The sequence below is a fragment of the Mustela erminea genome, chromosome 11 (genome assembly GCF_009829155.1).
Source record: "Mustela erminea isolate mMusErm1 chromosome 11, mMusErm1.Pri, whole genome shotgun sequence".
Lineage (NCBI taxonomy): Eukaryota > Metazoa > Chordata > Mammalia > Carnivora > Mustelidae > Mustela > Mustela erminea.
This window is the reverse complement of record NC_045624.1, coordinates 17,375,343-17,397,356: the sequence shown is the minus strand read 5'-3', so window position 1 is coordinate 17,397,356 and position 22,014 is coordinate 17,375,343. Positions and strand designations below refer to the sequence as shown.

General features: G+C 36.5%; 1 protein-coding gene across 3 annotated transcripts in view; it reads left to right on the top strand.

The window, feature by feature from the left end:
* The window catches only part of NUP205 (nucleoporin 205), an 84,981-nt gene that overhangs the window by 5,541 nt on the left and 57,426 nt on the right, over window positions 1–22,014 (top strand). The window contains exons 2-12 of one of the 3 annotated variants that reach the window (XM_032304199.1): window positions 1,591–1,733; window positions 3,282–3,453; window positions 5,486–5,630; window positions 6,006–6,165; window positions 6,610–6,838; window positions 9,649–9,813; window positions 12,498–12,673; window positions 17,419–17,535; window positions 17,756–17,893; window positions 20,031–20,181; window positions 21,594–21,799. In XM_032304199.1, the coding sequence (XP_032160090.1) occupies window positions 1,591–1,733; window positions 3,282–3,453; window positions 5,486–5,630; window positions 6,006–6,165; window positions 6,610–6,838; window positions 9,649–9,813; window positions 12,498–12,673; window positions 17,419–17,535; window positions 17,756–17,893; window positions 20,031–20,181; window positions 21,594–21,799 (1,802 nt within the window). Of the gene's footprint in view, window positions 1–1,590; window positions 1,734–3,281; window positions 3,454–4,980; window positions 5,075–5,099; window positions 5,244–5,485; window positions 5,631–6,005; window positions 6,166–6,609; window positions 6,839–9,648; window positions 9,814–12,497; window positions 12,674–17,418; window positions 17,536–17,755; window positions 17,894–20,030; window positions 20,182–21,593; window positions 21,800–22,014 lie in introns of those variants that run through there. The other 2 variants (XM_032304201.1, XM_032304200.1) reach the window with 2 other exon arrangements.

Genomic DNA, 22,014 nt, shown 5'->3' with positions numbered 1-22,014 from the left:
AGTGTGTACTGGATTGAGATATAGAATATTTCTTACCATGGGTTATAGTGGAAATAGTTTGAAAGTCACCAGTCTGTAATGTCACTATGGCTCTGTGAATTCTCTTTTACACTTTCACATCTGTCTTTGAGCCTTAGCTCCTACTTTCCCTTGGCTACTCTTTGTCACCCAGATTTTCCCCAAATTGCTGCACAAGTGTAGCCATCCCTTAAAAACTTTTGACCATTGTTTTGATCTTTTGATCTTTTGTGGCAACAACCATATTCACTTTTTTGTATTGTTATTGAAATTTTTCACTTAAGTATGCTTTGTCTGTAAAACTTAATTGTGAGTTTTTAAAGATCAAATTGTTTCTCTTTTTCTCTGTAATATTTTATTATTTAAGGGCTTAGATAAGTGAATTTGGCTGAGTTTAGTTGAATTCACCTAGGTATGTCTAGATGTTGTGATCTTAATTTCTTCGCTTACTGGATGTTTCAGAAATACCTGTATTATCCCCAATCTTTTCATTTTCCAAGTGTTATGTATAGAGACAGTATAATTCAGCAGTTAAGGCACATTTTGACGATAAACTGCCTGGGTTCATGACCCACCTATCCAGTGTGGCCTTGGGTGAGTTTCTTGACCTCTCTGCCTCAATTTCTGTATCTATAAAGTGGAGGAAAACGTAGTGCTGTCCTCACAGTGTTCTGAAATAAAATAATATGTGTGACAAACTTAGAACCATGCTCGGTAGCACCTAGCAGAAGCTCAGTATTGCTTCCTATTATTACCTTTACAAATCAAAATGTGATCCTTTTTATATAAATTTATAGAAGTGTTTCATATTTCTATGTTGATTTTTTTTTTTTAAATTTTGTTTATTTATTTGACAGAAATCACAAGGAGGCAGAGAGGCAGGCAGAGAGAGAGGAAGAAGCAGGCTCCCTGCTAAGCAGAGAGCCCGATGCGGGGCTCGATCCCAGGACCCTGGGATCATGACCTGAGCTGAAGGCAGAGGCTTTACCCCACTGAGCCGCCCAAGTGCCCCTCTATGTTGATTTTTAATAGCTAGTATTCCTACCAAAATAAAGTGCTTTTTTTCAGCTGCTAAGTTTTACAAAATCTAATCTTTTTTGCCTCTACTCCTGCTTTTATTTGAATGATAGGGAGGCTAGAAACACTGTATTTATTGAGTGCCTACAGTATGCCAGGCACTGTGTTGTGTGTTTCATCTAGTTTATATCATTTGATCTGTTCAACCCTATGATGTAGGTAATAGCTGTATTATTTATGTACAGAAACTGAAGTTCAAAGAGATTGTTTCCTTGCTCCCTGTCACACAGCTGATAAAGTGGCAGAACCATAGCAGATACTCCAGTTTAAAGTCAGGATTTACTTTATGTTATATTAAGTTAAGTAGAATGATGTTTTTATTGTCGCTTGAGAAGGCTGATATGTATGCTTTTATATTCATGTTTGATTTGTATGTATAACTCTGTATATTTTAAAGTAGGTATGGTGACCAAATTGAAATGTATGGACAGTAACTTTGCTATTTTCCACATGTATGTTTTATTTGATGCTTGTTTCATTTATTTTTTCCTGAAGCTGCCAGTCTCTGGGGTCCTTACAAAGACATTTGGCAAACAGTGGGAAATGCTCTTTGGAGAAGACAACCTGAAGCCGTCCACCTTCTTGACATGATTTTGAAGAAACACAAACCTGACTTCATCTCACTGTTCAGAAACCCAGTAGGAAATTTTCTTTTTTACTTCTTGGATATGCTTTTTTTAAAAATGTGACAAGGAAGTAAATTCTTAATGCATGTGAATGAAATACATAACTTGTATAGTCCTTGGCTCAAGTTTTCTCTATGAATGTAATTTTTCCTAGAAGCAGCTGTTCTCTTCTTTTTGTTCTCCACAGATGTTATACTGTACTTATCTCTAGCGGGGAGATAGCTTAGCAATATTTGAATGCAATTTAGAAGGTTTAGTGTATTCCAGAAATATGAGCATCCTTGGAATTTCTGACCTATAGTTAATATACCTAAGCTCAGTAAGATTGATTATTTTGTTTGTTTCCAGGTACACTTTCAACATTTTAACTCTTCATAATGTTATGTAAGTTGTATTAGGGGAACTAATTAATTCTCGCGTGTCATTAATCACTGCATCTTGAAATCCTTTTCAACCAGGAATGGAGTACTTCAGTGGAGGGAATTTATATTTGGAAATTCTTTTCCTTACTGTTTGATAATTTTCTTTTATAGACTAACAAGACTATCTAAGAACTGTTTGTCTTACCAGAAATGGCCTTTTGCTTTTTAGCTTTTTTTTTTCCCCCTTTCTTGATGTCTTTAGTAGAAAGAGCTCTAGCCGGGGTCCATGTGAGCTGAGTTCTAGTCTTGGCTCTACTACTAGAGCTGTATGTGCACCAGATGTCACCTGACTTATCTTGGCATCAGCTTTTCCATCTGTCTGTTTTTTTTTTTTTTCTTTCAAGATTTATTTCATTTTTTAAGGAGAGAGAAAGAGAGAGAGAGAGCGCGCGCGCGAGTGAACATGAGCAGGAGGGGCAGAAGGAGGGGAGAGAGAATCTGAGGTAGACTCTGCACTGAGGGTACACGGAGGCTGGAGCACAGTATAGGGCTTGATCTCATGATCCTGAGATTGTGGCCTGAGCCAAAACTAAGGAGTTGGACGCTTAACTGACTGCATCACCCAGGTGCCCGCTTTTCCATCTGTTAGTAGAGGAGTTGGATTAAATGACTGATATGGCCTTTTATAAGATGTACATTTCTAAAATTTTATGATCCATCAAGTAATTCTATACCATATGTCATTTGTTAATTATTTGAACCTAGTAAGACCTTTGGGACTAAGATTACATTTTACGTAATATATTAATAAACTATCCTTAGCCTTCCTAATTGATTCAACAATTCATGTATCTATTTGTTATTTCTCACGTGAAGACCATATTGTTTTTATTTATGAAATATATAATCAGAAATGTTCTTTACAAATTTGAAAAATAGTGTATTATTTGGTTTGCTTTCTCAACATTTTGTATTTCAGAGTTTAGCAGAAGCAGTTTTTAAGAAGATAGTAACAGCATAAGTGTTGAAGGTAATAGGAAGTGTCACGTCTTAAAGGTCTAATGGTAGATTGTCTGATAAGCAGTACTTCTTCCATCATGTTACCTGTCACGAATTACCTTCTTTAGGTAATAATTTAAGACCTTGTCTCCAGTATACGATTTTCATTCCATGATTTTATTTATTTTTACCATTGTAGCCAAAAAATGTCCAACAACACGAAAAGGTTCAGAAGGCCAGTACAGAGGGAGTCGCCATCCAGGGTCAACAGGGAACCCGACTTCTTCCTGAACAGCTCATTAAAGAGGCCTTTATCCTTAGTGACCTTTTTGATATTGGAGAATTGGCAGCTGTTGAGCTTCTCCTTGCCGGTAGGTTGACATTTAACTGAATCTGTTGTAAGGTAGTACAAAATTATAAAATCATCCACTCAGGGTTTCAAGTGTTGTATCATTTAGATTCCAAAGTAGTTTAGTTGAAAAACCATATTCAAAATGTCTCCTTCTGTTTATCTTTGACTAATGGGAGGGCTTTAATGATTGGAATTGTTAAAGGTAATTTAACTGTTTTAAAATAGGCTTTTCCATGGTAATTTATTAGCAAAGTATTGTTGACTGCATCTCACAAATTTTATGGCACAAAGAATTTATTGTCCTGTAATGAGTAAGAAAGTAAGTTCACTGCTTTTTTGGAGTTCTTTTTGAGAAGGTGATTCAGATAATGAATAGGTTAGAAATAAGATAATTTTAGTAATACTGTGCGCTAGGAAGAAAATTTAAAAAGGTGGTGATATAGAGATATGGGAGCTTCTGGGGGGGCATCTCTAAATAGGATACTTAGAGAAGTCTTCTCTGGGACACTTAACCTGAGACCTGAATGATGACAAGGTACCAGAGTTGTTGGGGAAGGTGACCCAGGCAGAGCAAACAGCAGGTGCTTGAGGTTACACCAAAGGCACACTAAAGAATAAAGAGACCGTGGGTAAAAAGACGAAGGAGCCTCATAAAGACAGGGGAGAGCGAAGGAAGTTAAGGAAGAGAGCAGGAATCCGATTATATTCAGTCTTGTAGGCAAGGCGAATTACTAGGATTTTATTCTAATTGCAGTGGGAAGTTGCTGACAGGGACTTTAAGCAGAATAGTTACATGTAAAGAGGGAGTGTGTGTGCATGTCAGTGGGGGGAGGGGCAGAGGGAGAGAATCTCAAGCAGATTCTACACTGAGCATGGAGCCCCACGAGAGGCTCAGTCGCACAACCCATGAGATCATGACCTGAGCTGAAACCTGAGTTGGGCACTTAACCGACTGAGCCACACAGGTGCCCCAAGAAAGTCTCATGTTTAAAGTTATCATGTGACTTCCAAAATCCTTTTTGACCTAAGGCTGCATTAAAAGAAGTATGTTATTGAGAAGAAGGAAGGTAATTTACTGCTGCATTATAGAAATGTTAACTGGATAGGCTTCAGTTTTGAGTTTAACTCAGAACTTTCATTAACAAACATTTATTTTATGTTTATCATGGGCTTGGCACTGCATTAAGACTCCAGGGATAGAAACACAAATGGAACTTCAACTAGTGTAAAGGAGCTCATAGTCTAGTAATTGAGAAAAACATGGAGACGAGTAATTATACACTAAAGTGCCTTGATGCCAGTTTATGCAAGATTTAGTATCCAGAGGCATACTGTCCAGAGGCAGAGGGATTAAATTGACCTCAGGATGTACAGAGAAGTCTTCACAAAGTTCATGAGGACTGAACTAGATGTTGAAATCTGAGTAGACACATGTCACATGGAATATGTATGTGCTCAGGAGGACGAAAGGCATCCAGGCACAAAATGGCCTGTACAGAGGTGTGAGCCATGAGATGAATTTGGGGACAGGAGAAAGTGGAGTGATTGGGTTTTGGGGAGAAGACAACCAGGCTCAGGAAATGAAACCAAAACTAAAAAAGACAACAGTGGAACTTATTCAAAGGCGAACAGTTAAAAGGGTGAGTGAACTAGAAACGTAGGAATAGATTATTTACTTTTCAGAGAAAACTCAGGGGAAGAACCTTCCAAACATTTGAAAGATCTCGTGTGAAAGAGGGGAAATGGGCATTAAATATCATTAGATTCAGTGGACCAAGTGAGACCAGCATGTGGAAATCGTAGATGAAGGTGAAGCTGAGTTTGGGAAGCAGGGAGTTCCGTGTGAGTGCTGGTGTTCCAGCACAGATTGGACGGCTTCGTGAAGATGTGGGAGGTGTGGGAGGAGGAAGACAGTGTTTGAAGTAGAGGAGTCCTACCGTCCTCTAGAACCCTGCAATTCTGTGATTTCTCTGAACTGAACATGGGTATGGTAATTTTTGTCTCCTCTTAAACACATACTTACCAAATTATTTCTCAACTCCCTTTTCTAGGAGAGCACCAACAGCCACATTTTCCTGGTCTCACCAGAGGATTAGTAGCTGTTCTTTTATACTGGGATGGAAAACGGTGCATCGCAAACTCCCTGAAAGCCTTGGTACAGTCTAGACGAGGCAAAACATGGACCCTCGAACTCAGGTCTGTTCGTTTCTTAGGATTTCAGAGCTTTTTTGGAAATTACTTGACAGATTATTATTTTAATTATTAGAAATAACAAAAATTTCTCCTTTTAGTGTGTATAATTTAAATAAAATCAGTAATATAACTGAGTATTCCATAAAGATTGACAGATTAAAGCTGCTTTATTTTGTTTACAAATAAAAAATAATTTATGGTTAGAAGTTTATTGACACCTAATTATATAGCAAGGGTGGAAAGAGCTGAGTTATAATTCATTCTGTTTCTTTTCCAGTAATGAAACATTATTGTCAAGAACAACTGCTGTATCTGTATGATGAAGCATAGACGTGACTATTCCTTGTAACTTTCTCCATTGATTTCTTTTCATTACAGTCCAGAGCTGGTTTCCATGACAACACGCTTCACAGAGGAGCTGATGGAGCAAGGATTGACTTACAAAGTCCTTACTCTGGTGTCACAGATTGATGTGAACAATGAGTTTGAGAAACTACAGCGAGAGAGAGGTTTGGGCAGTGAAAAACACCGAAAAGAGGCAAGGGTTCAATATCATCAGTTCATGGTCATCTGTGTCGGATCTCAGGCAGAAATGTCATAGCATTTAGAACATTCTAACACAGGCATAGGAAAATTGCTAATGCCCATTGAAATGTGTGGGTATCTGTATCCAAAATTGACTTAGAACTGTTTCCACTTCTTTCTAGTCTCTTATGTGCTATTGTAGCTCTTTCTGGAATGAACTCTTGAAGGAACTGGTCATTGCATAAAAGAGGTTGGAATATAAAATAAGGGATTGATAATAGGGTTTGTTTAGAATTCTAGATGTGAGATTTTAGAGTTACTTGTGGATTCAGATAGATTTATTTAGTTAGCTTTGTAAAAGGTAGTTTACTTTTTTTTTTGGTAGTTTACTTTTTGAAATAAGACCAGGCTTCACTGTTATTTATGTATACTGATAATCGTACATTTTTATCTCTAGGTTTCTGATCTCATCAAGGAATGCAGGCAGTCTCTGGCAGAAAGCCTTTTTGCCTGGGCTTGTCAGTCACCTTTAGGCAAAGATGACACTCTACTTCTTATTGGACATTTGGAAAAAGTGACAGTTGAGGCTAATGGCTCGTTGGATGCAGTGAATCTGGCTCTTCTTATGGCGCTTCTGTACTGCTTTGATATCAGTTTTATAGAACAAAGCACAGAGGAACGAGACGGTATTGAATTCTGTACTACTATTGTCTTTGTTTTTTTAAAAAATCAGATTAAATTGTGGAGGTAACGTTTAAGTAGGGCATTATTTTAACTATTTTAACTACTAAAATAAAAAATTATGTATTTTATTCCTGTATTCCTGTGTGTGTAATTCATCGGTATTTGAATATTTAGATATAAGATCACATTTTATAAATATGCACCCTGTTAGATACCTCTATTGTCCTTTCAGTTTTGGAATAGGGGAGTGGTAAAAGTTAGGTAATATATGTCATGAGTTCTGCATTCCTAATTAATTGCTTGTTCCTTTCTATATTATTCACATTTCAAATCTTTCATGAAAACATTCTAACGGAGGATAATTATCATTTTTAGTAATATATCCTCTTTAATTTATATTGTCACTTGGTGACATTATAGTTACTGCTTAGAAATGAGGATCTTAAAAATGATTCTCCAAGATTATTGGAAGATTATTGCCTTTTAACATCATAGATACTCGTACTTATTTGAACAGTTATCCCCTGTCCACTTTTGATTGTATCATCAGCATGTTCTCTCAGTAGGTATATAAGGAGAATAGACATTTTCCACTCATATTTGGTGACCATCCTTAGGCATTGGGAAAGGCTTATGGAAAACATAAGTACCCCTTTCCTCCAGTCACACTGTCACACAATGCTTTGCCTATCACAGACTAGTGGTACCTTTGCTCATCTAGGAATGCTGCCAGTTATTGCATTTGTCAGATATCCTGTCTTGAATGAAATGAAGCACAGAATTAAGTAGGGGTAGACTGCGTTAATGGAAGCTGGTAACTGGGACTTTCAAAAGCAAAATGAAATGCCTAGAAGGTCTCATAGGCTAAAATGGAAGGTTTTGTATTAGGTTGCAATTTTAATCAATTTAGAATGCTAATATTATCTCATTTTAATTGTAATTTCTTGCTGTTTTTTTGTGTATATGTTTGATTAATAAATGGGAGAAGTGAATTATTAGTACATGTATAGTTGTAGATGAAGACTTAAAATACAGGAAATTAAATAATGAATGTGTTCTTGGTTAAAGGTTGGGAACCACTGACAACAGAAGGAAATACAAGAAAATAATGAAGTAAAATAAATGAATTCTTAGGTGTTAGTGGTGTTTCCCATTCTAGTATTTTTTCAGAATCCTGTGCTTGTTTGAAGTACCCTAGTATAATTGAACTGTAAATTGAAAATTATTATTATTTAGCATTTTCATTTGTTATAATCAGAATAGATACTTGTTTGCAATTTGGATCTTTGTTTTGGCCAGTTTTTGCTTGATATTTTAAATTGAGACATTTATTTATCTAGTAAAAAAATTTTTTTTTTTTTAAGATTTTATTTTTAAGTAACCCCTGTACCCAACATGGGGCTCAGGCTCACAACCCTGAGATCAAGAGTCATATACTCCAACTGAGCCAGCCAAGTGCCCCAAATTATATCTTTCTTAATCTTTAAATGACATTGATTTATATTTTATTATTTATTGATTTAAAGATTTTATGTTTTATTTTTTTAGAAAGAATGCATAAGCCGTGGTGGGGACAGAAGGAGAGGAAAAGAAGGGACTTTTTTTTTTTTAAGATTTTCTTTATTTATTTGACAAGAGAGGAAACACAAGCGGGGGGTGGGGGGTGGGAGAGGAAGAAGCAGGCTTCCACTAAGCAGGGAGCCCGATGTGGGGCTTGATCCCAGGACCCTGGGATCATGACCTGAGCTGAAGGCAGACCCTTAACAACTGAGCCACCCAGGTGCCCCAAGAGAAGGGACTCTTAAGCAGGCTCCATCTTCAGCACAGAGTGGCTTGATCTCATGACTCTGAGATTGTGACCTGAGCCAAAATGAAGAGCCGGGTGCTTAACACACTAAGCCACCCAGGTGGTTCTGGAGGCTGGAGAGTCAAAGATCAAGATGCCAAAGGTCAGGTCCTGATGAAGGCTGTCTTCCTGGCTTGCAGATGGCCATGCTGTATCCTCACATGGCAGAGAGAGAGAGAGAGAGAGCAAGCTAAAGCCTGTATTTATTTATTTTAAAAAATATTTTATTTATTTGACAGAACGAGAGATCACAAGTAGGCAGAGAGGCAGGCAGAGAGAGCTGGGAATCGGACCCTGAGATCATGACCTGAACCAAAGGCAGGGGCTTAACCTTCATAGCCACCCAGGCATCCCTAAAGTCTTATTTTTAAGTAATCTCTACACCAAATGTAGAGCTCGAACTTAGAATTCCAAGATCAAGAGACTGAGCCAGCCAGTTGCCCCAATATGTTTTAGAATTTAAATACAGAAGAAATGAGTGGCTCTTTAACTGTTTTTTAAAAGTTTTGTAGTATACTTATTAAAAAAAATGGAAAAAAAATAGAACTAAGATTTAGAAATATTGTCAATTGCCACTTTGAGTTTGCATATGATTTTTGCTGTGGAATTTTTTTTTTGGTTTGTCAAACATTAATGTTAATTAGTCACAGTTATTTGATAAGAGTACTCTGATTTTCTGATTTTTAGACATTATTCCTGTCTATCAAAAGTGAGAATTTCTCTGGCACCTGGGTGGCTCAGTGGGTTAAGCCACTGCCTTCGGCTCAGGTCATGATCTCAGGGTCCTGGGATTGAGTCCCGCATTGGGCTCTTTGCTCAGCAGGGAGCCTGCTTCCCTCTCTCTCTCTCTGCCTACCTCTCTGTCTATTTGTGATCTCTTTCTGTCAAATAAATAAATAAAATCTTTAAAAAAAAAGTGAGAATTTCTCCACTTTTCAGTATAGTGGTTGATTTTTGTGTTTTCAGATATGATTCATCAGCTTCCTTTGCTGACAGAAAGACAGTACATTGCAACAATTCACTCCCGCCTTCAGGACTCACAGCTTTGGAAACTGCCTGGGCTGCAAGCCACTGTTAGACTTGCCTGGGCACTGGCATTGAGAGGAATATCTCAGCTACCTGATGTGACAGGTAAATTGACTGTGGGTAATTTAGTTACGAGAAAGAACGTATCAACGTTAATGGTATTTTGAAAGAGGTATTATCTTTGATATATATAAGCATGAGCACAGGACGGTATCTAGAGTTGTGTTAAATGAAGCTTTGGAATGTGGTGAAATACACAGTTTTTCCCTGTCTCCCAGAAGAACTTTTATGAAATATTTCCCTTAGAGCCTGTGATTCTTTTGGCTTCTTTTTTTTTCCTTGAGTGTAAAGTTTGAAATAGTGGTATCTCAAAAAAATAATTTTGAAGATTTTATTTATTTATTTATTTGACACAGAAAGAGAAAGAGGGAACACAAGCAAGGGGAGGGGGAGAGGGAGAAGCAGGCTCTCTGCTGAACAAGGAGCAGGACTGGTGAGGGGTCCATCCCATGATACTGGGCATGAGCGGAAGGCAGATGCTTACCCCACAGCCACCCAGGCACCCCCAGACAAATTTTAATAAAATAGGAATTTTGAAGAATTAGTTACTACTGTCTTCATAGACTTCTGAAGAATTTAGCAAACGTTCACTAATTTATAGTGTTTGAAACTTTATTAAACTTCGACATTTCAAAAAACTTTTTAGGCATTAACACTTAATTTACATTAATATATTAATGCTGCTTTATTTAAATAGTCTTCAAGTAATAGACATTAGATAGAATTGATCTAGATTGAAATAAAATTGATCATCATGTGATTTCAATTCCAGTATTTCTGAGTTCAAGTGAAGGTTTGTAATGAGTCATTGTTACTAGTATTTAATTAGTAATTTTAATAATAAGTATTAGTCATAAAGAATTAAACTATTTCATTCTCAAGGGGTAGGTATGGTATCCATAGATAAGAAGCCTTTATTTCAAAATGCAAAATAAAACATAAAAACGCATCTGTTTTCCTCTGGTTGAAACTCTTGGCTTGTATCTTTTCCTGACCCTTTTCAAGGCAATGAAAGTGTACTTTGAGTAGCACACTCTGTATTTGGTCTTAATGACGCTCAAGTAGAAAGAACTACATAGTAATTCTTTTCCAAAGCCAGATTACCTCAAAGTAACTAGCAGTTTTATGTTTTAAAAGAAGCAAGCAACAATGTATTTCTTGATGGAAGGACACAGTAGCACCTGTGACATACTTTTACCAACAAAATTGAATGTAAGTCAAATCAAGTCTTTAAATCAAACTACCAATTTTTTAGTGTAACCAGACAGAGGAGTATGTTAACTATACCACTGGGATGGGTATCAAACCACACTGTGGAAACTATAGCATAAAAGTCCAGTGTCTATAGTGAATAAAGGGCAGTGTCAAAAAGATAAAGGAGGAGTCTAGAGGTTTATCACTCAAACATAATCTGTAGATCTTATTTGAATCCTGATTTAAGCAAATTGCTCAAAAAGGCAAAAAGCAAAAAACCAAACTGAAATCTTTTATAACGTTTATGGGATAGTTTTAAATTTGATTCCTGTGTGGGTATTTGATACTGAGAAATTGTTTTTTTAAGATATAATGGTATTAAGGTATAATGTTATTGGTATGTAATGGTTTCTTTTTCTTTTTCTTTTTTTAAAGATTTTATTTATTTATTAGAGAGAGCACAAACAGGGGAAGTGGCAGAGGGAAAGGGAGAAGCAGGCTTCCTGCTGAGCGGGGACCCTGATGCGGTGCTGGATCCCAGGACCCTGGGATCATGACCTGAGCTGAAGGCAGATGATTACCCCACTGAGCCACCCAGGCACCCAATTTTTCTTTTGTTTTTAAAGTATTCTTTTGAGTTGTATACTGAAGTACTTACAAATGAAGTGTTAAATTATCTGGCATTTGCTTAAATCTCCTTTGGGTACGCGTGGAGGTCTACATTACTTATGATCATAAATGCGTAACGTCGAAGTTAGCTAATGGGGTTTGTGGTGGTTCATTATATTGGTCTATATTCATATACCTGTTTGAATTTTTTTAAACTAAAAGCTAAAAGTTACAAGTAGACCAGTTTGTCTTTAGGTTAAGGTTTAGCTTTTCAATTTTTATTACTTTGTTATCAAATTAGATGAGTTACTTAATGTGGTTGTGTTCAGGTCTTGGTCTCACTTATGAGCTGTGATGACTTTTTCTGAGTGATCTAGTTCATCTCTCTGAGATTAAAGCCTTAACATCATTTTCATATGTTCATGTTTTGATAATAACTCCCTGACTATATCAGTGTTACATAATATATCTCTGAAGTAATTTTTTATTGCTCATGATGTTGCTGTGAAGAGCACTTTTTTTTTTTAAAGATCTTATTTATTTGAGACAGAGGGAGAATGTGCCTGTACACAAGATGTGGAGGGTGGTGGGGAACAGAGGGAGAAGGAGAAGCAGACTTCCTGCTGAGCAGAGAGCCTGTTTTGGGACTTGCTACCAGGACCTTGGGATTGTGACCTGAGCTGAAGGCAGATGCTTAACTGACTGAGCCACTCAGGTGCCCTGAGCATGTGGTTTTCTAATGTACTTTTTCAGTAGCTCTTTTGAATTTTTGAGGCAGTTACAATAATACAGTCTTATTTTATGCATAGCACATGCTTGAAGGTTGAGAAGATACCTGAGTTTTGAAACATCAACAGAGTATTCTGAGATAGTATAATTTAGTTTAATAACTTTTCCTCCATGCTGTTTTCCTAATGTATTTCCAGCCCTGGCTGAATTCACAGAAGCAGATGAAGCAATGGCAGAGCTCGCAATTGCTGACAATGTTTTCTTATTCCTCACTGAATCGGTAGTGGTATCAGAAAACTTCTATCAGGAGGAATTTTATATTCGTAGAATCCATAATCTCATCACAGATTTCCTTGCACTTATGCCAATGAAGGTAGGTTTAATAATGTAAGATAAGTAAAAAGTAGAAAAATTTTATGATATAATAAAACTGATAAATTAACTTTGTTTTGGAAACTAATAAAATTTTTTATTGTAGACTATGATTTGACAATAATTTTGTTACAGCTTTTGAATTAGTTATTCATGAAAATGAAGTAAGACCTGTTAATTGAGACTAAGCTAAAAGAACAAAATATTTGATACTGAGAATAGCTTATAAGGAAAGAGTAATAGTTAAATTTCTGTGGGTAGAGAATTATTAATGCCGTGATACCCCAAAATCAATGCTTAGATTGTCTTATATATTTATACATTATTTGGAAGAGGCATAGTGGAAAATCTCAGTTTTATAGATAATTGTATAGACTCTTTTTTTTTTTTTTTTTTTTTTAAGATTTTATTTATTTATTTGACAGAGAGAGAGAGATAGAGATCACAAGTAGGAAGAGAGGCAGGCAGAGAGAGAGGGGGAAGCAGGCTCCCCGCTGAGCAGAGAGCCCGAAGCGGGGCTTGATCCCAGGAACCTGAGATCATGACCTGAGCCGAAGGCAGAGGCTTAACCCACTGAGCCACCCAGGCGCCCCAATAATTGTATAGACTCTTAATTACAGTGTATAAGTGGACTTCTGCATTGGCTACAGGTAATGTAATGGATTTAAGAAACAAAGGAAAAGACTACTTTCGAATTAAGAGTTTGAGCTGTAACTTTGATCGAAAAAGAATTCTTAGAGCCATTTCAGACAGTTTCTTCAGAATATATGCTTTTTGTGCAGCTTTGTGCCAAGGAAGCCATGAAAATGGGGTCAGAAAATAAATGAGGGAGAAAAGCCCTATGAACTCACTTTTTATGTATGTATATTTTTAAAACGCCCCCCTAAAGAACCTATGCTTATAATAATGCTGTTGTACAGTTAAGCTCTCATACCCCCTCCCCTGAAGCACATAAGGTAAATGGAAAGATTACCTCAAGTGGCAACAAACAATCAAGGTGTGAAGTGCTTATTTATTTTTTAATAAATTAAATGTTTGTTGAGTTTCTCCCATGTGCCAGGTACTATACTAGGAGTTGTGAAGAAGACAAATAGGAGACTCATTTTTTACCAGTAAAGAATTTATAATCTAGGGGCACCTGGGTGGCTCAGTGGGTTTAAAGCCTCTGCCTTTGGCCCAGGTTGTGATCTCAGGGTCCTGGCATTGAGCCCCACATTGGGCTCTCTGCTCAGCAGGGAGCCTGCTTCTCTCTCTCTCTCTCTGCCTACTTGTGATCTCTGTCAAATAAATAAATAAAATCTTTAAAAAAAAAAGAATTTATAATCTAGTTGGGGAGATGAGGTAGTAACAGTAAGTAAATGAGAAGTATAGACGTAAACTTATGGATTTATATAGGCTAAGAATAGTTCTCTCTGGATTAGAATAGTCGAGGAATACTTTAACAGATAACTTGAACCCTTGGTAACCTAGAAGGACTTGGTAGAGTAACATCACAGAATTTTGGAATAGGTAGAAGTGTGTTAATCCTTTCATTTTACATTTGCAGAAACGAGGCTGTAGAAAGGTTAAGACTTAAGTGTTTCCTAATCAGTAGTCCAGATGGAACTTTGATTATGGAAAGATGATCATAAATGGCTTGAATCGTGTAAAGAGTGAATTCACACAATTGGGGATACTGGAATTTCTTTGATAGATATAGGAGCATTTAGGTTATCTGTCTCTTTTTTAAAAATTTATTTTATTTATTTATTTTTAAATACTTTAAATATTTTTATTTTTAAGATTTTATTTATTTATTTGACAGACAGAGATCACAAGTAGGCAGAGAGGCAGGCAGAGAGAGAGAGAGTGGGGGAAGCAGGCTCCCTGCTGAAGCAGAGAGAGCCACCCAGGCACCCCAATATTTTTATTTTTATTTTATTTATTTATTTTTTTAAACATTTTTTTTTCTTTTGTCAGAGAGAATGAGCACAGGCAGACAGAGTGGCAGGCAGAGGCAGAAGCAGGCTTCCTGCTGAGCAAGGAGCCCGACGCAGGACTTGATCCCAGGACGCTAGGATCATGACCCAAGTCGAAGGCAGCCGCTTAACCAACTGAGCCACCCAGGCATCCCCCCAATATTTTTATTTTTTAAAAAATTTATAATTTTTCATTTTTAATATATATATGTTAAAAATTTTTTAAAAAAGATTTATTTATTTATTTATTTGAGAGAGAGACAGTGAGAGAGAGCATGAGCGAGGAGAAGGTCAGAGAGCGAAGCAGACTCCCCATGGAGCTGGGAGCCTGATGTGGGACTCGATCCTGGGACTCCAGGATCATGACCTGAGCCGAAGGCAGTCGTCCAACCAACTGAGCCACCCAGGCGTCCCCAAAAAATTTTTTTTTTTTTTTTTTTTTTAAAGATTTTATTTATTTATTTGACAGATAGAGATCACAAGGCAGAGAGGCAGCCAGAGAGAGAGAGAGGAGGAAGCAGGCTCCCTGCTGAGCAGAGAGCCCGATGCGGGACTTGATCCCAGGACCCTGAGATCATGACCTGAGCCGAAGGCAGCGGCTTAACCCACTGAGCCACCCAGGCGCCCCCCAAAAAATTTTTTTAAAGATTTTATTTATTTGACAGAGAGAAAGTAGGCAGAGAGGCAGGCAGAGAGAGGAGGAAGCAGACTTCCTGCTGAGCAGAGAGCCCGATGTGGGTCTTGATGCCAGGATCCCGGGATCATGACCCAAGCCGAAGGCAGAGGCTTTAACCCACTGAGCCACCCAGGCGCCCCAATATATATAGTTTTTTAATTAAATTTTTAATTAAATTTAATGAAATTTAATTTTCTTAATTATATAATGTGTTATATGTTAATTATATAACATATATACTATATATTGATTATATAATGAATATATAAAATATAAAAATATAATAAAAACATATATAAATATATAATATACCTAATATAATTAAATATATAAGATATAGATTTATATATAAACCTAATAAAAATTTAATACTAAAATTAAATGTTTAATATTAATATTTTAATTTTAAAATTATAAGATTTTAAGCAATATTTATTTTTATTTTTTAAATTTTATTTAGGTTATCTGTCTCTTCTTGAATGAGCTTTGGTTTGTGTGTGTCAGTGTATTTGTCCTTTTTATTCAGATTGATTAACATAAAGTTATTGCTAATATTCCTTTATTATATTGTTTGTGCATGTAGGATCTGTAATGATGTTTCCTTTTTCATTCTTAATTTTGGAATTTGCATCTTCTTGCTCTTTCTCTCTCTCTCTCTCTTTATTTTTTTGCATCTTCTCTTTTTGTTTCTTAATTAACCTGGGTAGAAGTTTATCAATTTTATTGAACTTTCTAAACAACTAGATTTTGGCCTCATTGATTTTCTTATACTTTGTTTCACTGTTACTGATTCCTGCACTATATTATTTTCTTTCTTTTGCTTTGGGCTTCATTTGCATTTCTCATTTCAGTTTATTAAGGTAGAAGCTTAGATTATTGATTTGAAACTTTTTCAAATGCAAATATTTAATGTTACACACTTATCTTTATTGCTTTAGCTGTGTCACATAGATTTTGATACGTTGTGTTTTCTTTTTCGTTCAATTTAATGTTTTGTAATTTTCCTTGAGACTTCTCTGATCAGTGGGTTATTTAGAAGTATTGTTTAATTTCTAAATATTTGGGGTTTTCCAGGTATCTCAGTATAACTGATTTCTAGTTTATTTTTGTTATGGTCAGAGAACATACTTTATAAGATTTCAGTTTATTTTAAATTGGTTGAGGTTTGTTTTATGATTTAGAATATGACATATCTTGGAAAGGTTCTGTGCACACATGAAAGGAATCTATATTCTGCTGCTGTTCTGTGGAGTATTCTGTAAATGCCAGTAGGTAAATTTGGTTGATAGTGTTAAGTCTTCCATGTCCTTATAGATTTTGTATACTTGTTCTATTAAGTTTTGAGAGAGGAGTATTGAAATCTTTAATTGTGGGTTTGTCTAGCTCTTTTTGTTTTGGTTTTAAAAGGGAGTATTGGGCACCTTGGTGGCTCAGTTGGTTAAGCAACTGCCTTCCGCTCAGGTCATGATCCCGGAGTCCAGGGATCTAGTCCTGCATCCGGCTCCCAGCTCCATGGGGAGTCTGCTTCTCCCTCTGACCTTCTCCGCTCTCTTGCTCTCTTTCACTGTCTCTCTCTCAAATAAATAAATAAAATCTTAAAAAATAAATAAATAAAAGGGAGTATTTTCTTATATCAGTTGACATTTAGTTCACACAAATGTTACAGGGTAATGGTTCTTAGCCAGTGCAGTAATGTCCACCAGAAAATGTTTGGGAAATTAGTGGCACCACTTTTCCTTGTTATAATATCTTTGGTGGGGTTATTGGTAGCTAGTAGGTAGTCCAGAGATGCTAAACTGTCCTGCAGTATTCAGGATGATCCAAAGCAGGGAGGAAATGTCTTGCCCAAAATGTCAGTAATGTTCCTTTCAAGCAACACTATAGTTTTAAAACTCGACCTCTCTGTAATGGAAAATGCTTTGACGTTTTAAGATCTTATAAATTATGGATAGTGGTATCATACAATTCCTGGTATATTTCTTCATGTCATTAAAGTGGAGTAGATGTTTAAACAGTTTTTCTATTACGTAACCACTCTTAGTTGCTGGATTTCAGTATTATTGACCTGTATACTAAATTTCCATATGAAGCTGTCTGTAATGTATTTAATAGGTGAAACAGTTGAGGAATCGGGCAGATGAAGATGCTCGAATAATTCATATGAGTATGCAGATGGGTAATGAACCTCCCATTTCACTTAGAAGAGATCTGGAACACTTAATGCTCTTGGTAAGCCATTACTCTGGATGAACGGTCATCTCTCCCTCCTTCCATTACTTACTCCGTAATTGTGGAAAGTTTCAGTTTTAATGTCTTAAATATACAAAGAGTAAAAGTTTCGGTTTTAATGTCTTAAATATACAAGTGAATTCCATAAAAATGTAAATTTTTACTTAAAAGTAATTGTTGAATTAAAGGCATTTTCACTCAGTTTGCTTACATTTTGCAGATCGGTGAGCTATATAAAAAGAACCCTTTTAATTTGGAGCTTGCTCTCGAATATTGGTGTCCCTCAGAGCCTCTTCAGACTTCCACGATCATGGGTTCTTACCTTGGGGTAGCTCATCAGCGACCCCCTCAACGCCAGGTGAGCTCTTAGTTTTCTTGCTTTTCTGCCTTGGTATGATAATTGGGAGTGTTGAACCATGAACAAGTGTTATTTCCTGATGTTATTGCCATTAACACAAGTGACCACTTGTGTAACTTAAAAATGTACACTGTTTTCTTAAGGAAATTTGAAACTCTAAGTTCTGATCATTTATGTAGTTAGCCTTTTGTAACATACTAGGTATGTGTCCAGTTGTAGACAGGTGTCTATAGTCTTTCTATGTGTCACTTATTTGACTTCTCTTGGTATTAATATTAGTCTTTCCTCAGCAGGCATGACAATAACCAGTATACATCATTCCTTTTTTTATTTTTATTTTTTAAGATTTTATTTTTAAGTAAACTCTACACTCAGTGTGGGGCTCGAACTGACAACCCTGAGATCAAGAGTCTCATGCTCCACAGACTGAGCCAGCCGGGTGCCCTCAATACACCATTATTAACAAGTTAGGTAAGATAGGAGAGGTATAAGTAATAGAAGGAAAGGCTTAGAAGTTAGAATTGATGACAAAATGCCTATGATCAATATCATATTGATCCATCCATATCAATAGATGATATGGAAAAAATCCATTTTCTATTCTATGTTAAGTATGATAGGCAGTAGCAAATATGGGATTTGCTCTTCTAGAAGCTTTCATGTTGAATAATTTTCAGTTATGCTAGAGTCTGGGATCAGGTACCTTTTCTTTTTACTGCATTTCTTACATTTATTGTTTTTCTCCCCATTTATAAAAATGTTTTCGAGAAGGGCTTATTAAAATTTTTTGAAGATTAAAAAAATATATTATGAAATATTTCAAACATATGGAAGAGAGAATAATTATAATGAACACCCAGCATTTTAATAGCTATTAACATTTGCCCTGTTTGCTTCATCTACTACCGCTATTTTTACTACTTTGATTTTGCTGGAGTACATTAAACTTAACAGACAACATGGCATTTCCCATTTTCCTGGGTAAATAGTATCTCGTAAAAATAAGGGTATTTTTCTAACTAATTAGAAAATGACTTATACCTAATAGATTTTACAGTGATTTCTAGAGATCTGTAACATTTTCAGTTCTGAATTCCAGCCAATGAGCCTCAATGTCTGAATAGTATTTTTGTTTGTTATTAGATTTAAGGAGTAAGCAAGATAAAAGAAAAAACTAAGAGGTAGATTTACAGAACAGGAATGTAGGAATGTGGCATTGGCTGAACACAAAACAGTATGTTTAGGTTAGCATCCAAAATTCTTTCAGGTTCCTAGGTCTTCATACTAAATTTGACTGGGATTCAGGAATCTTGGTTTCCAAGTATATCTGACTTTGCTGGTTAATTTTAGAGGAGTCAGTTTCTTCCATTGCTTTACTGTTTAAAATGTAAGTAGTCTTGTCCACAGTAACCAAATATGGAAAGAACCTAAATGTCCATCAGCAGATGAATGTATAAAGCAGATGTGGTATATATACACACACAATGGAATATTATGCAGCCATCAGAAAAACAAATCTTGCCATTTGCAACAATGTGGATGGAACTAAAGGGTATTAGGCTAAGCGAAAAAGTCTATCAGAAAGACAATTACCACATTCTCACTGATAGGAGGAATTTGAGAAACAAGACAAGATCATAGGGGAAGGGAGGGAACAATGAAACAAGACGAAACCAGAGAGGGGGGCAAACCATAAGAGACTTGTAACCTCAGGAAACAAACACAGGGTTGCTGGAGGGGCAGGGGCTGGGATGAATGGCGTGTCTGGGTGATGGACATTGGGGAGGGTAGGTGCTAGTGAGTGTTGTGAATTGTATAAGACTGATGCATCACAGACCTGTACCCCTGGGACAAATAATACATTATATGTTGATTTAAAAAAAAAGAGAAAAGTGTAAGTAGTCATATTCTGTGACACTGAGATGATTTAAAAACATTGTACTTCATGTTCACAAAAGTATTCTATAATTGCATTAAATTGCTAATGATCTTGAAAAATAATGTTTCATAAGTAGAATACCAGATTATTAAATCAGAGCACTTAGTTTTAGTTCATATGTAGTCTTTATTAGCTAGTCCATGCTACCTTAAAATTAAGATAAGCTTTATGTAAACTATTGATTTTTCCCTATTTCAGGTTGTGTTGTCAAAGTTTGTTAGGCAAATGGGTGACCTATTGCCTCCAACGATTTACATTCCTTATTTGAAAATGCTCCAGGGATTGGCCAATGGGCCCCAGTGTGCCCACTACTGTTTCAGCCTGCTTAAAGTCAATGGTAGTAGTCATGGTGAGAAAAATCTGGATATTGTCTAAGTTTGTTGTGACATTCTTGAGTTCATTATCCCCCTGCCTATTAAAGAATATTGATTATATTCTTGGTTCTACCAAGTGTATAAATTATTTTTATAATAATGGGAAAGAAATGCGTTGGTAGCTTCATGCATTAGTGATGGTCTCACAGATTGGGCAGCTCTACTATTTGCTTTATAAAATAGAATTCAGGGGCGCCGGGGTGGCTCAGTCGTTAGGTGGCTGCCCTCAGCTTGTGTCATGATCCCAGCATCCAGGGATCAAATCCCATATTGGGCTCCCCACTCAACGGGGAGCCTGCTTCTCCCTTTCCAGCTCCCCCATGCTTGTGTTTCCTCTCTTGCTATCTCTTTCTGTCATAAATAAATAAAATTTTTTTTTTTTTCAAAGATTTTATTTATTTATGTGACAGAGACCACAAGTAGGCAGAGAGGCAGGCAGAGAGAGAGGGAGAAGCAGACTCCCTACTGAGCAGAGAGCCCCATGTACGGCTCGATCCCAGGACCCTGGGATCATGACCCAAACCGAAGGCAAGGCTTTAACCCACTGAGACACCCAGGTGCCCCAATAAATTTAAAAAAAAAAAAAAAAAAATATATATATATATATATATATATGTACAATAAAATTCGGTTTAAGAAATCAGAATTGATACATAAAAACTTTCAAGAACACATCTGGTACTCAAAACAAAATATATTCCCTTGCCACATGAGTTTGATTTTCTCAATTCATGTTTGTAAGTACTTGTTTTCTAAATTTCTGTACTTACAGTTTCTCCGTCAATCCTCCCAATTTCCGCATTTAATTTTCAGACTTGAGTCTGGTTACATTGCAACACTGCAAAAGAGAAGAGAAAGAAATAGTTATTAAGCACCTGTTTAGTTAGGTAGATATTATTACTTTCATTTTTACATTGGAGGAAACTGAGGTTTAGAGAAGTAACTTATCCAAGGTCACGAGGAGGAGCAGGATTGGAACTGAGATCTGCCCAGCTCCAAGGCCATTTTTCTGGCTACTCTGTCAAGGCCTGCTTGCCTTGCCCAGTGGTTAGTATATAACGGAGTATATAGTAGCCTTACCTAATTATAGCACAACACAGAGAACTCTTATGCATATAAAGTAGATAACTGAAATCAAAAGTAATTTACCTTTGCGCTTAGATGGGCACCCACCCATTCTTAGCTGAGGAAAAATTAATCCAGAGTTTTAGTTTATAGAGGAATTCTAACCCTTTTTCAACACACTACTTAATCTGGACAAGACAACACATTCTACTTAACTAGGACAAAGACAAAGTTTATTGCTTTAAATTTATTTTCTCCCTCCATTTCCAAGCAGATGCTTAGACATTTTTGAAACGAAATTCTGTGCTGTCTTTCTTTACAGTTGAAAATATTCAGGGAACAGGTGGCAGTCCTGTTTCCTGGGAACATTTCTTTCACTCCTTAATGCTTTACCATGAGCACCTCCGGAAGGATCTTCCGAGTGCAGATAGTGTCCAGTACCGTCACCTCCCTTCACGCGGCATCACCCAGAAGGAGCAGGATGGATTGATTGCTTTTTTACAGCTCACCTCCACCATCATTACTTGGGTAATTATTATCCACAGCATGTGAGTGTGTATTTTAATGCACGGGGCATTTTAAGGAACTTGCAAATTTTCACGAAATGCTTGAAGTTTATGAGTGATGAGTTTTGCACATATAGAATTCTGCATATATGGAATTCTGTTTTTAAGCTCTGTTTCTTTACCTTCAGAGGGTGTAGTAATGGTAGCCCAGCTTATTGCTGTCAGCTAGTGGGAAAG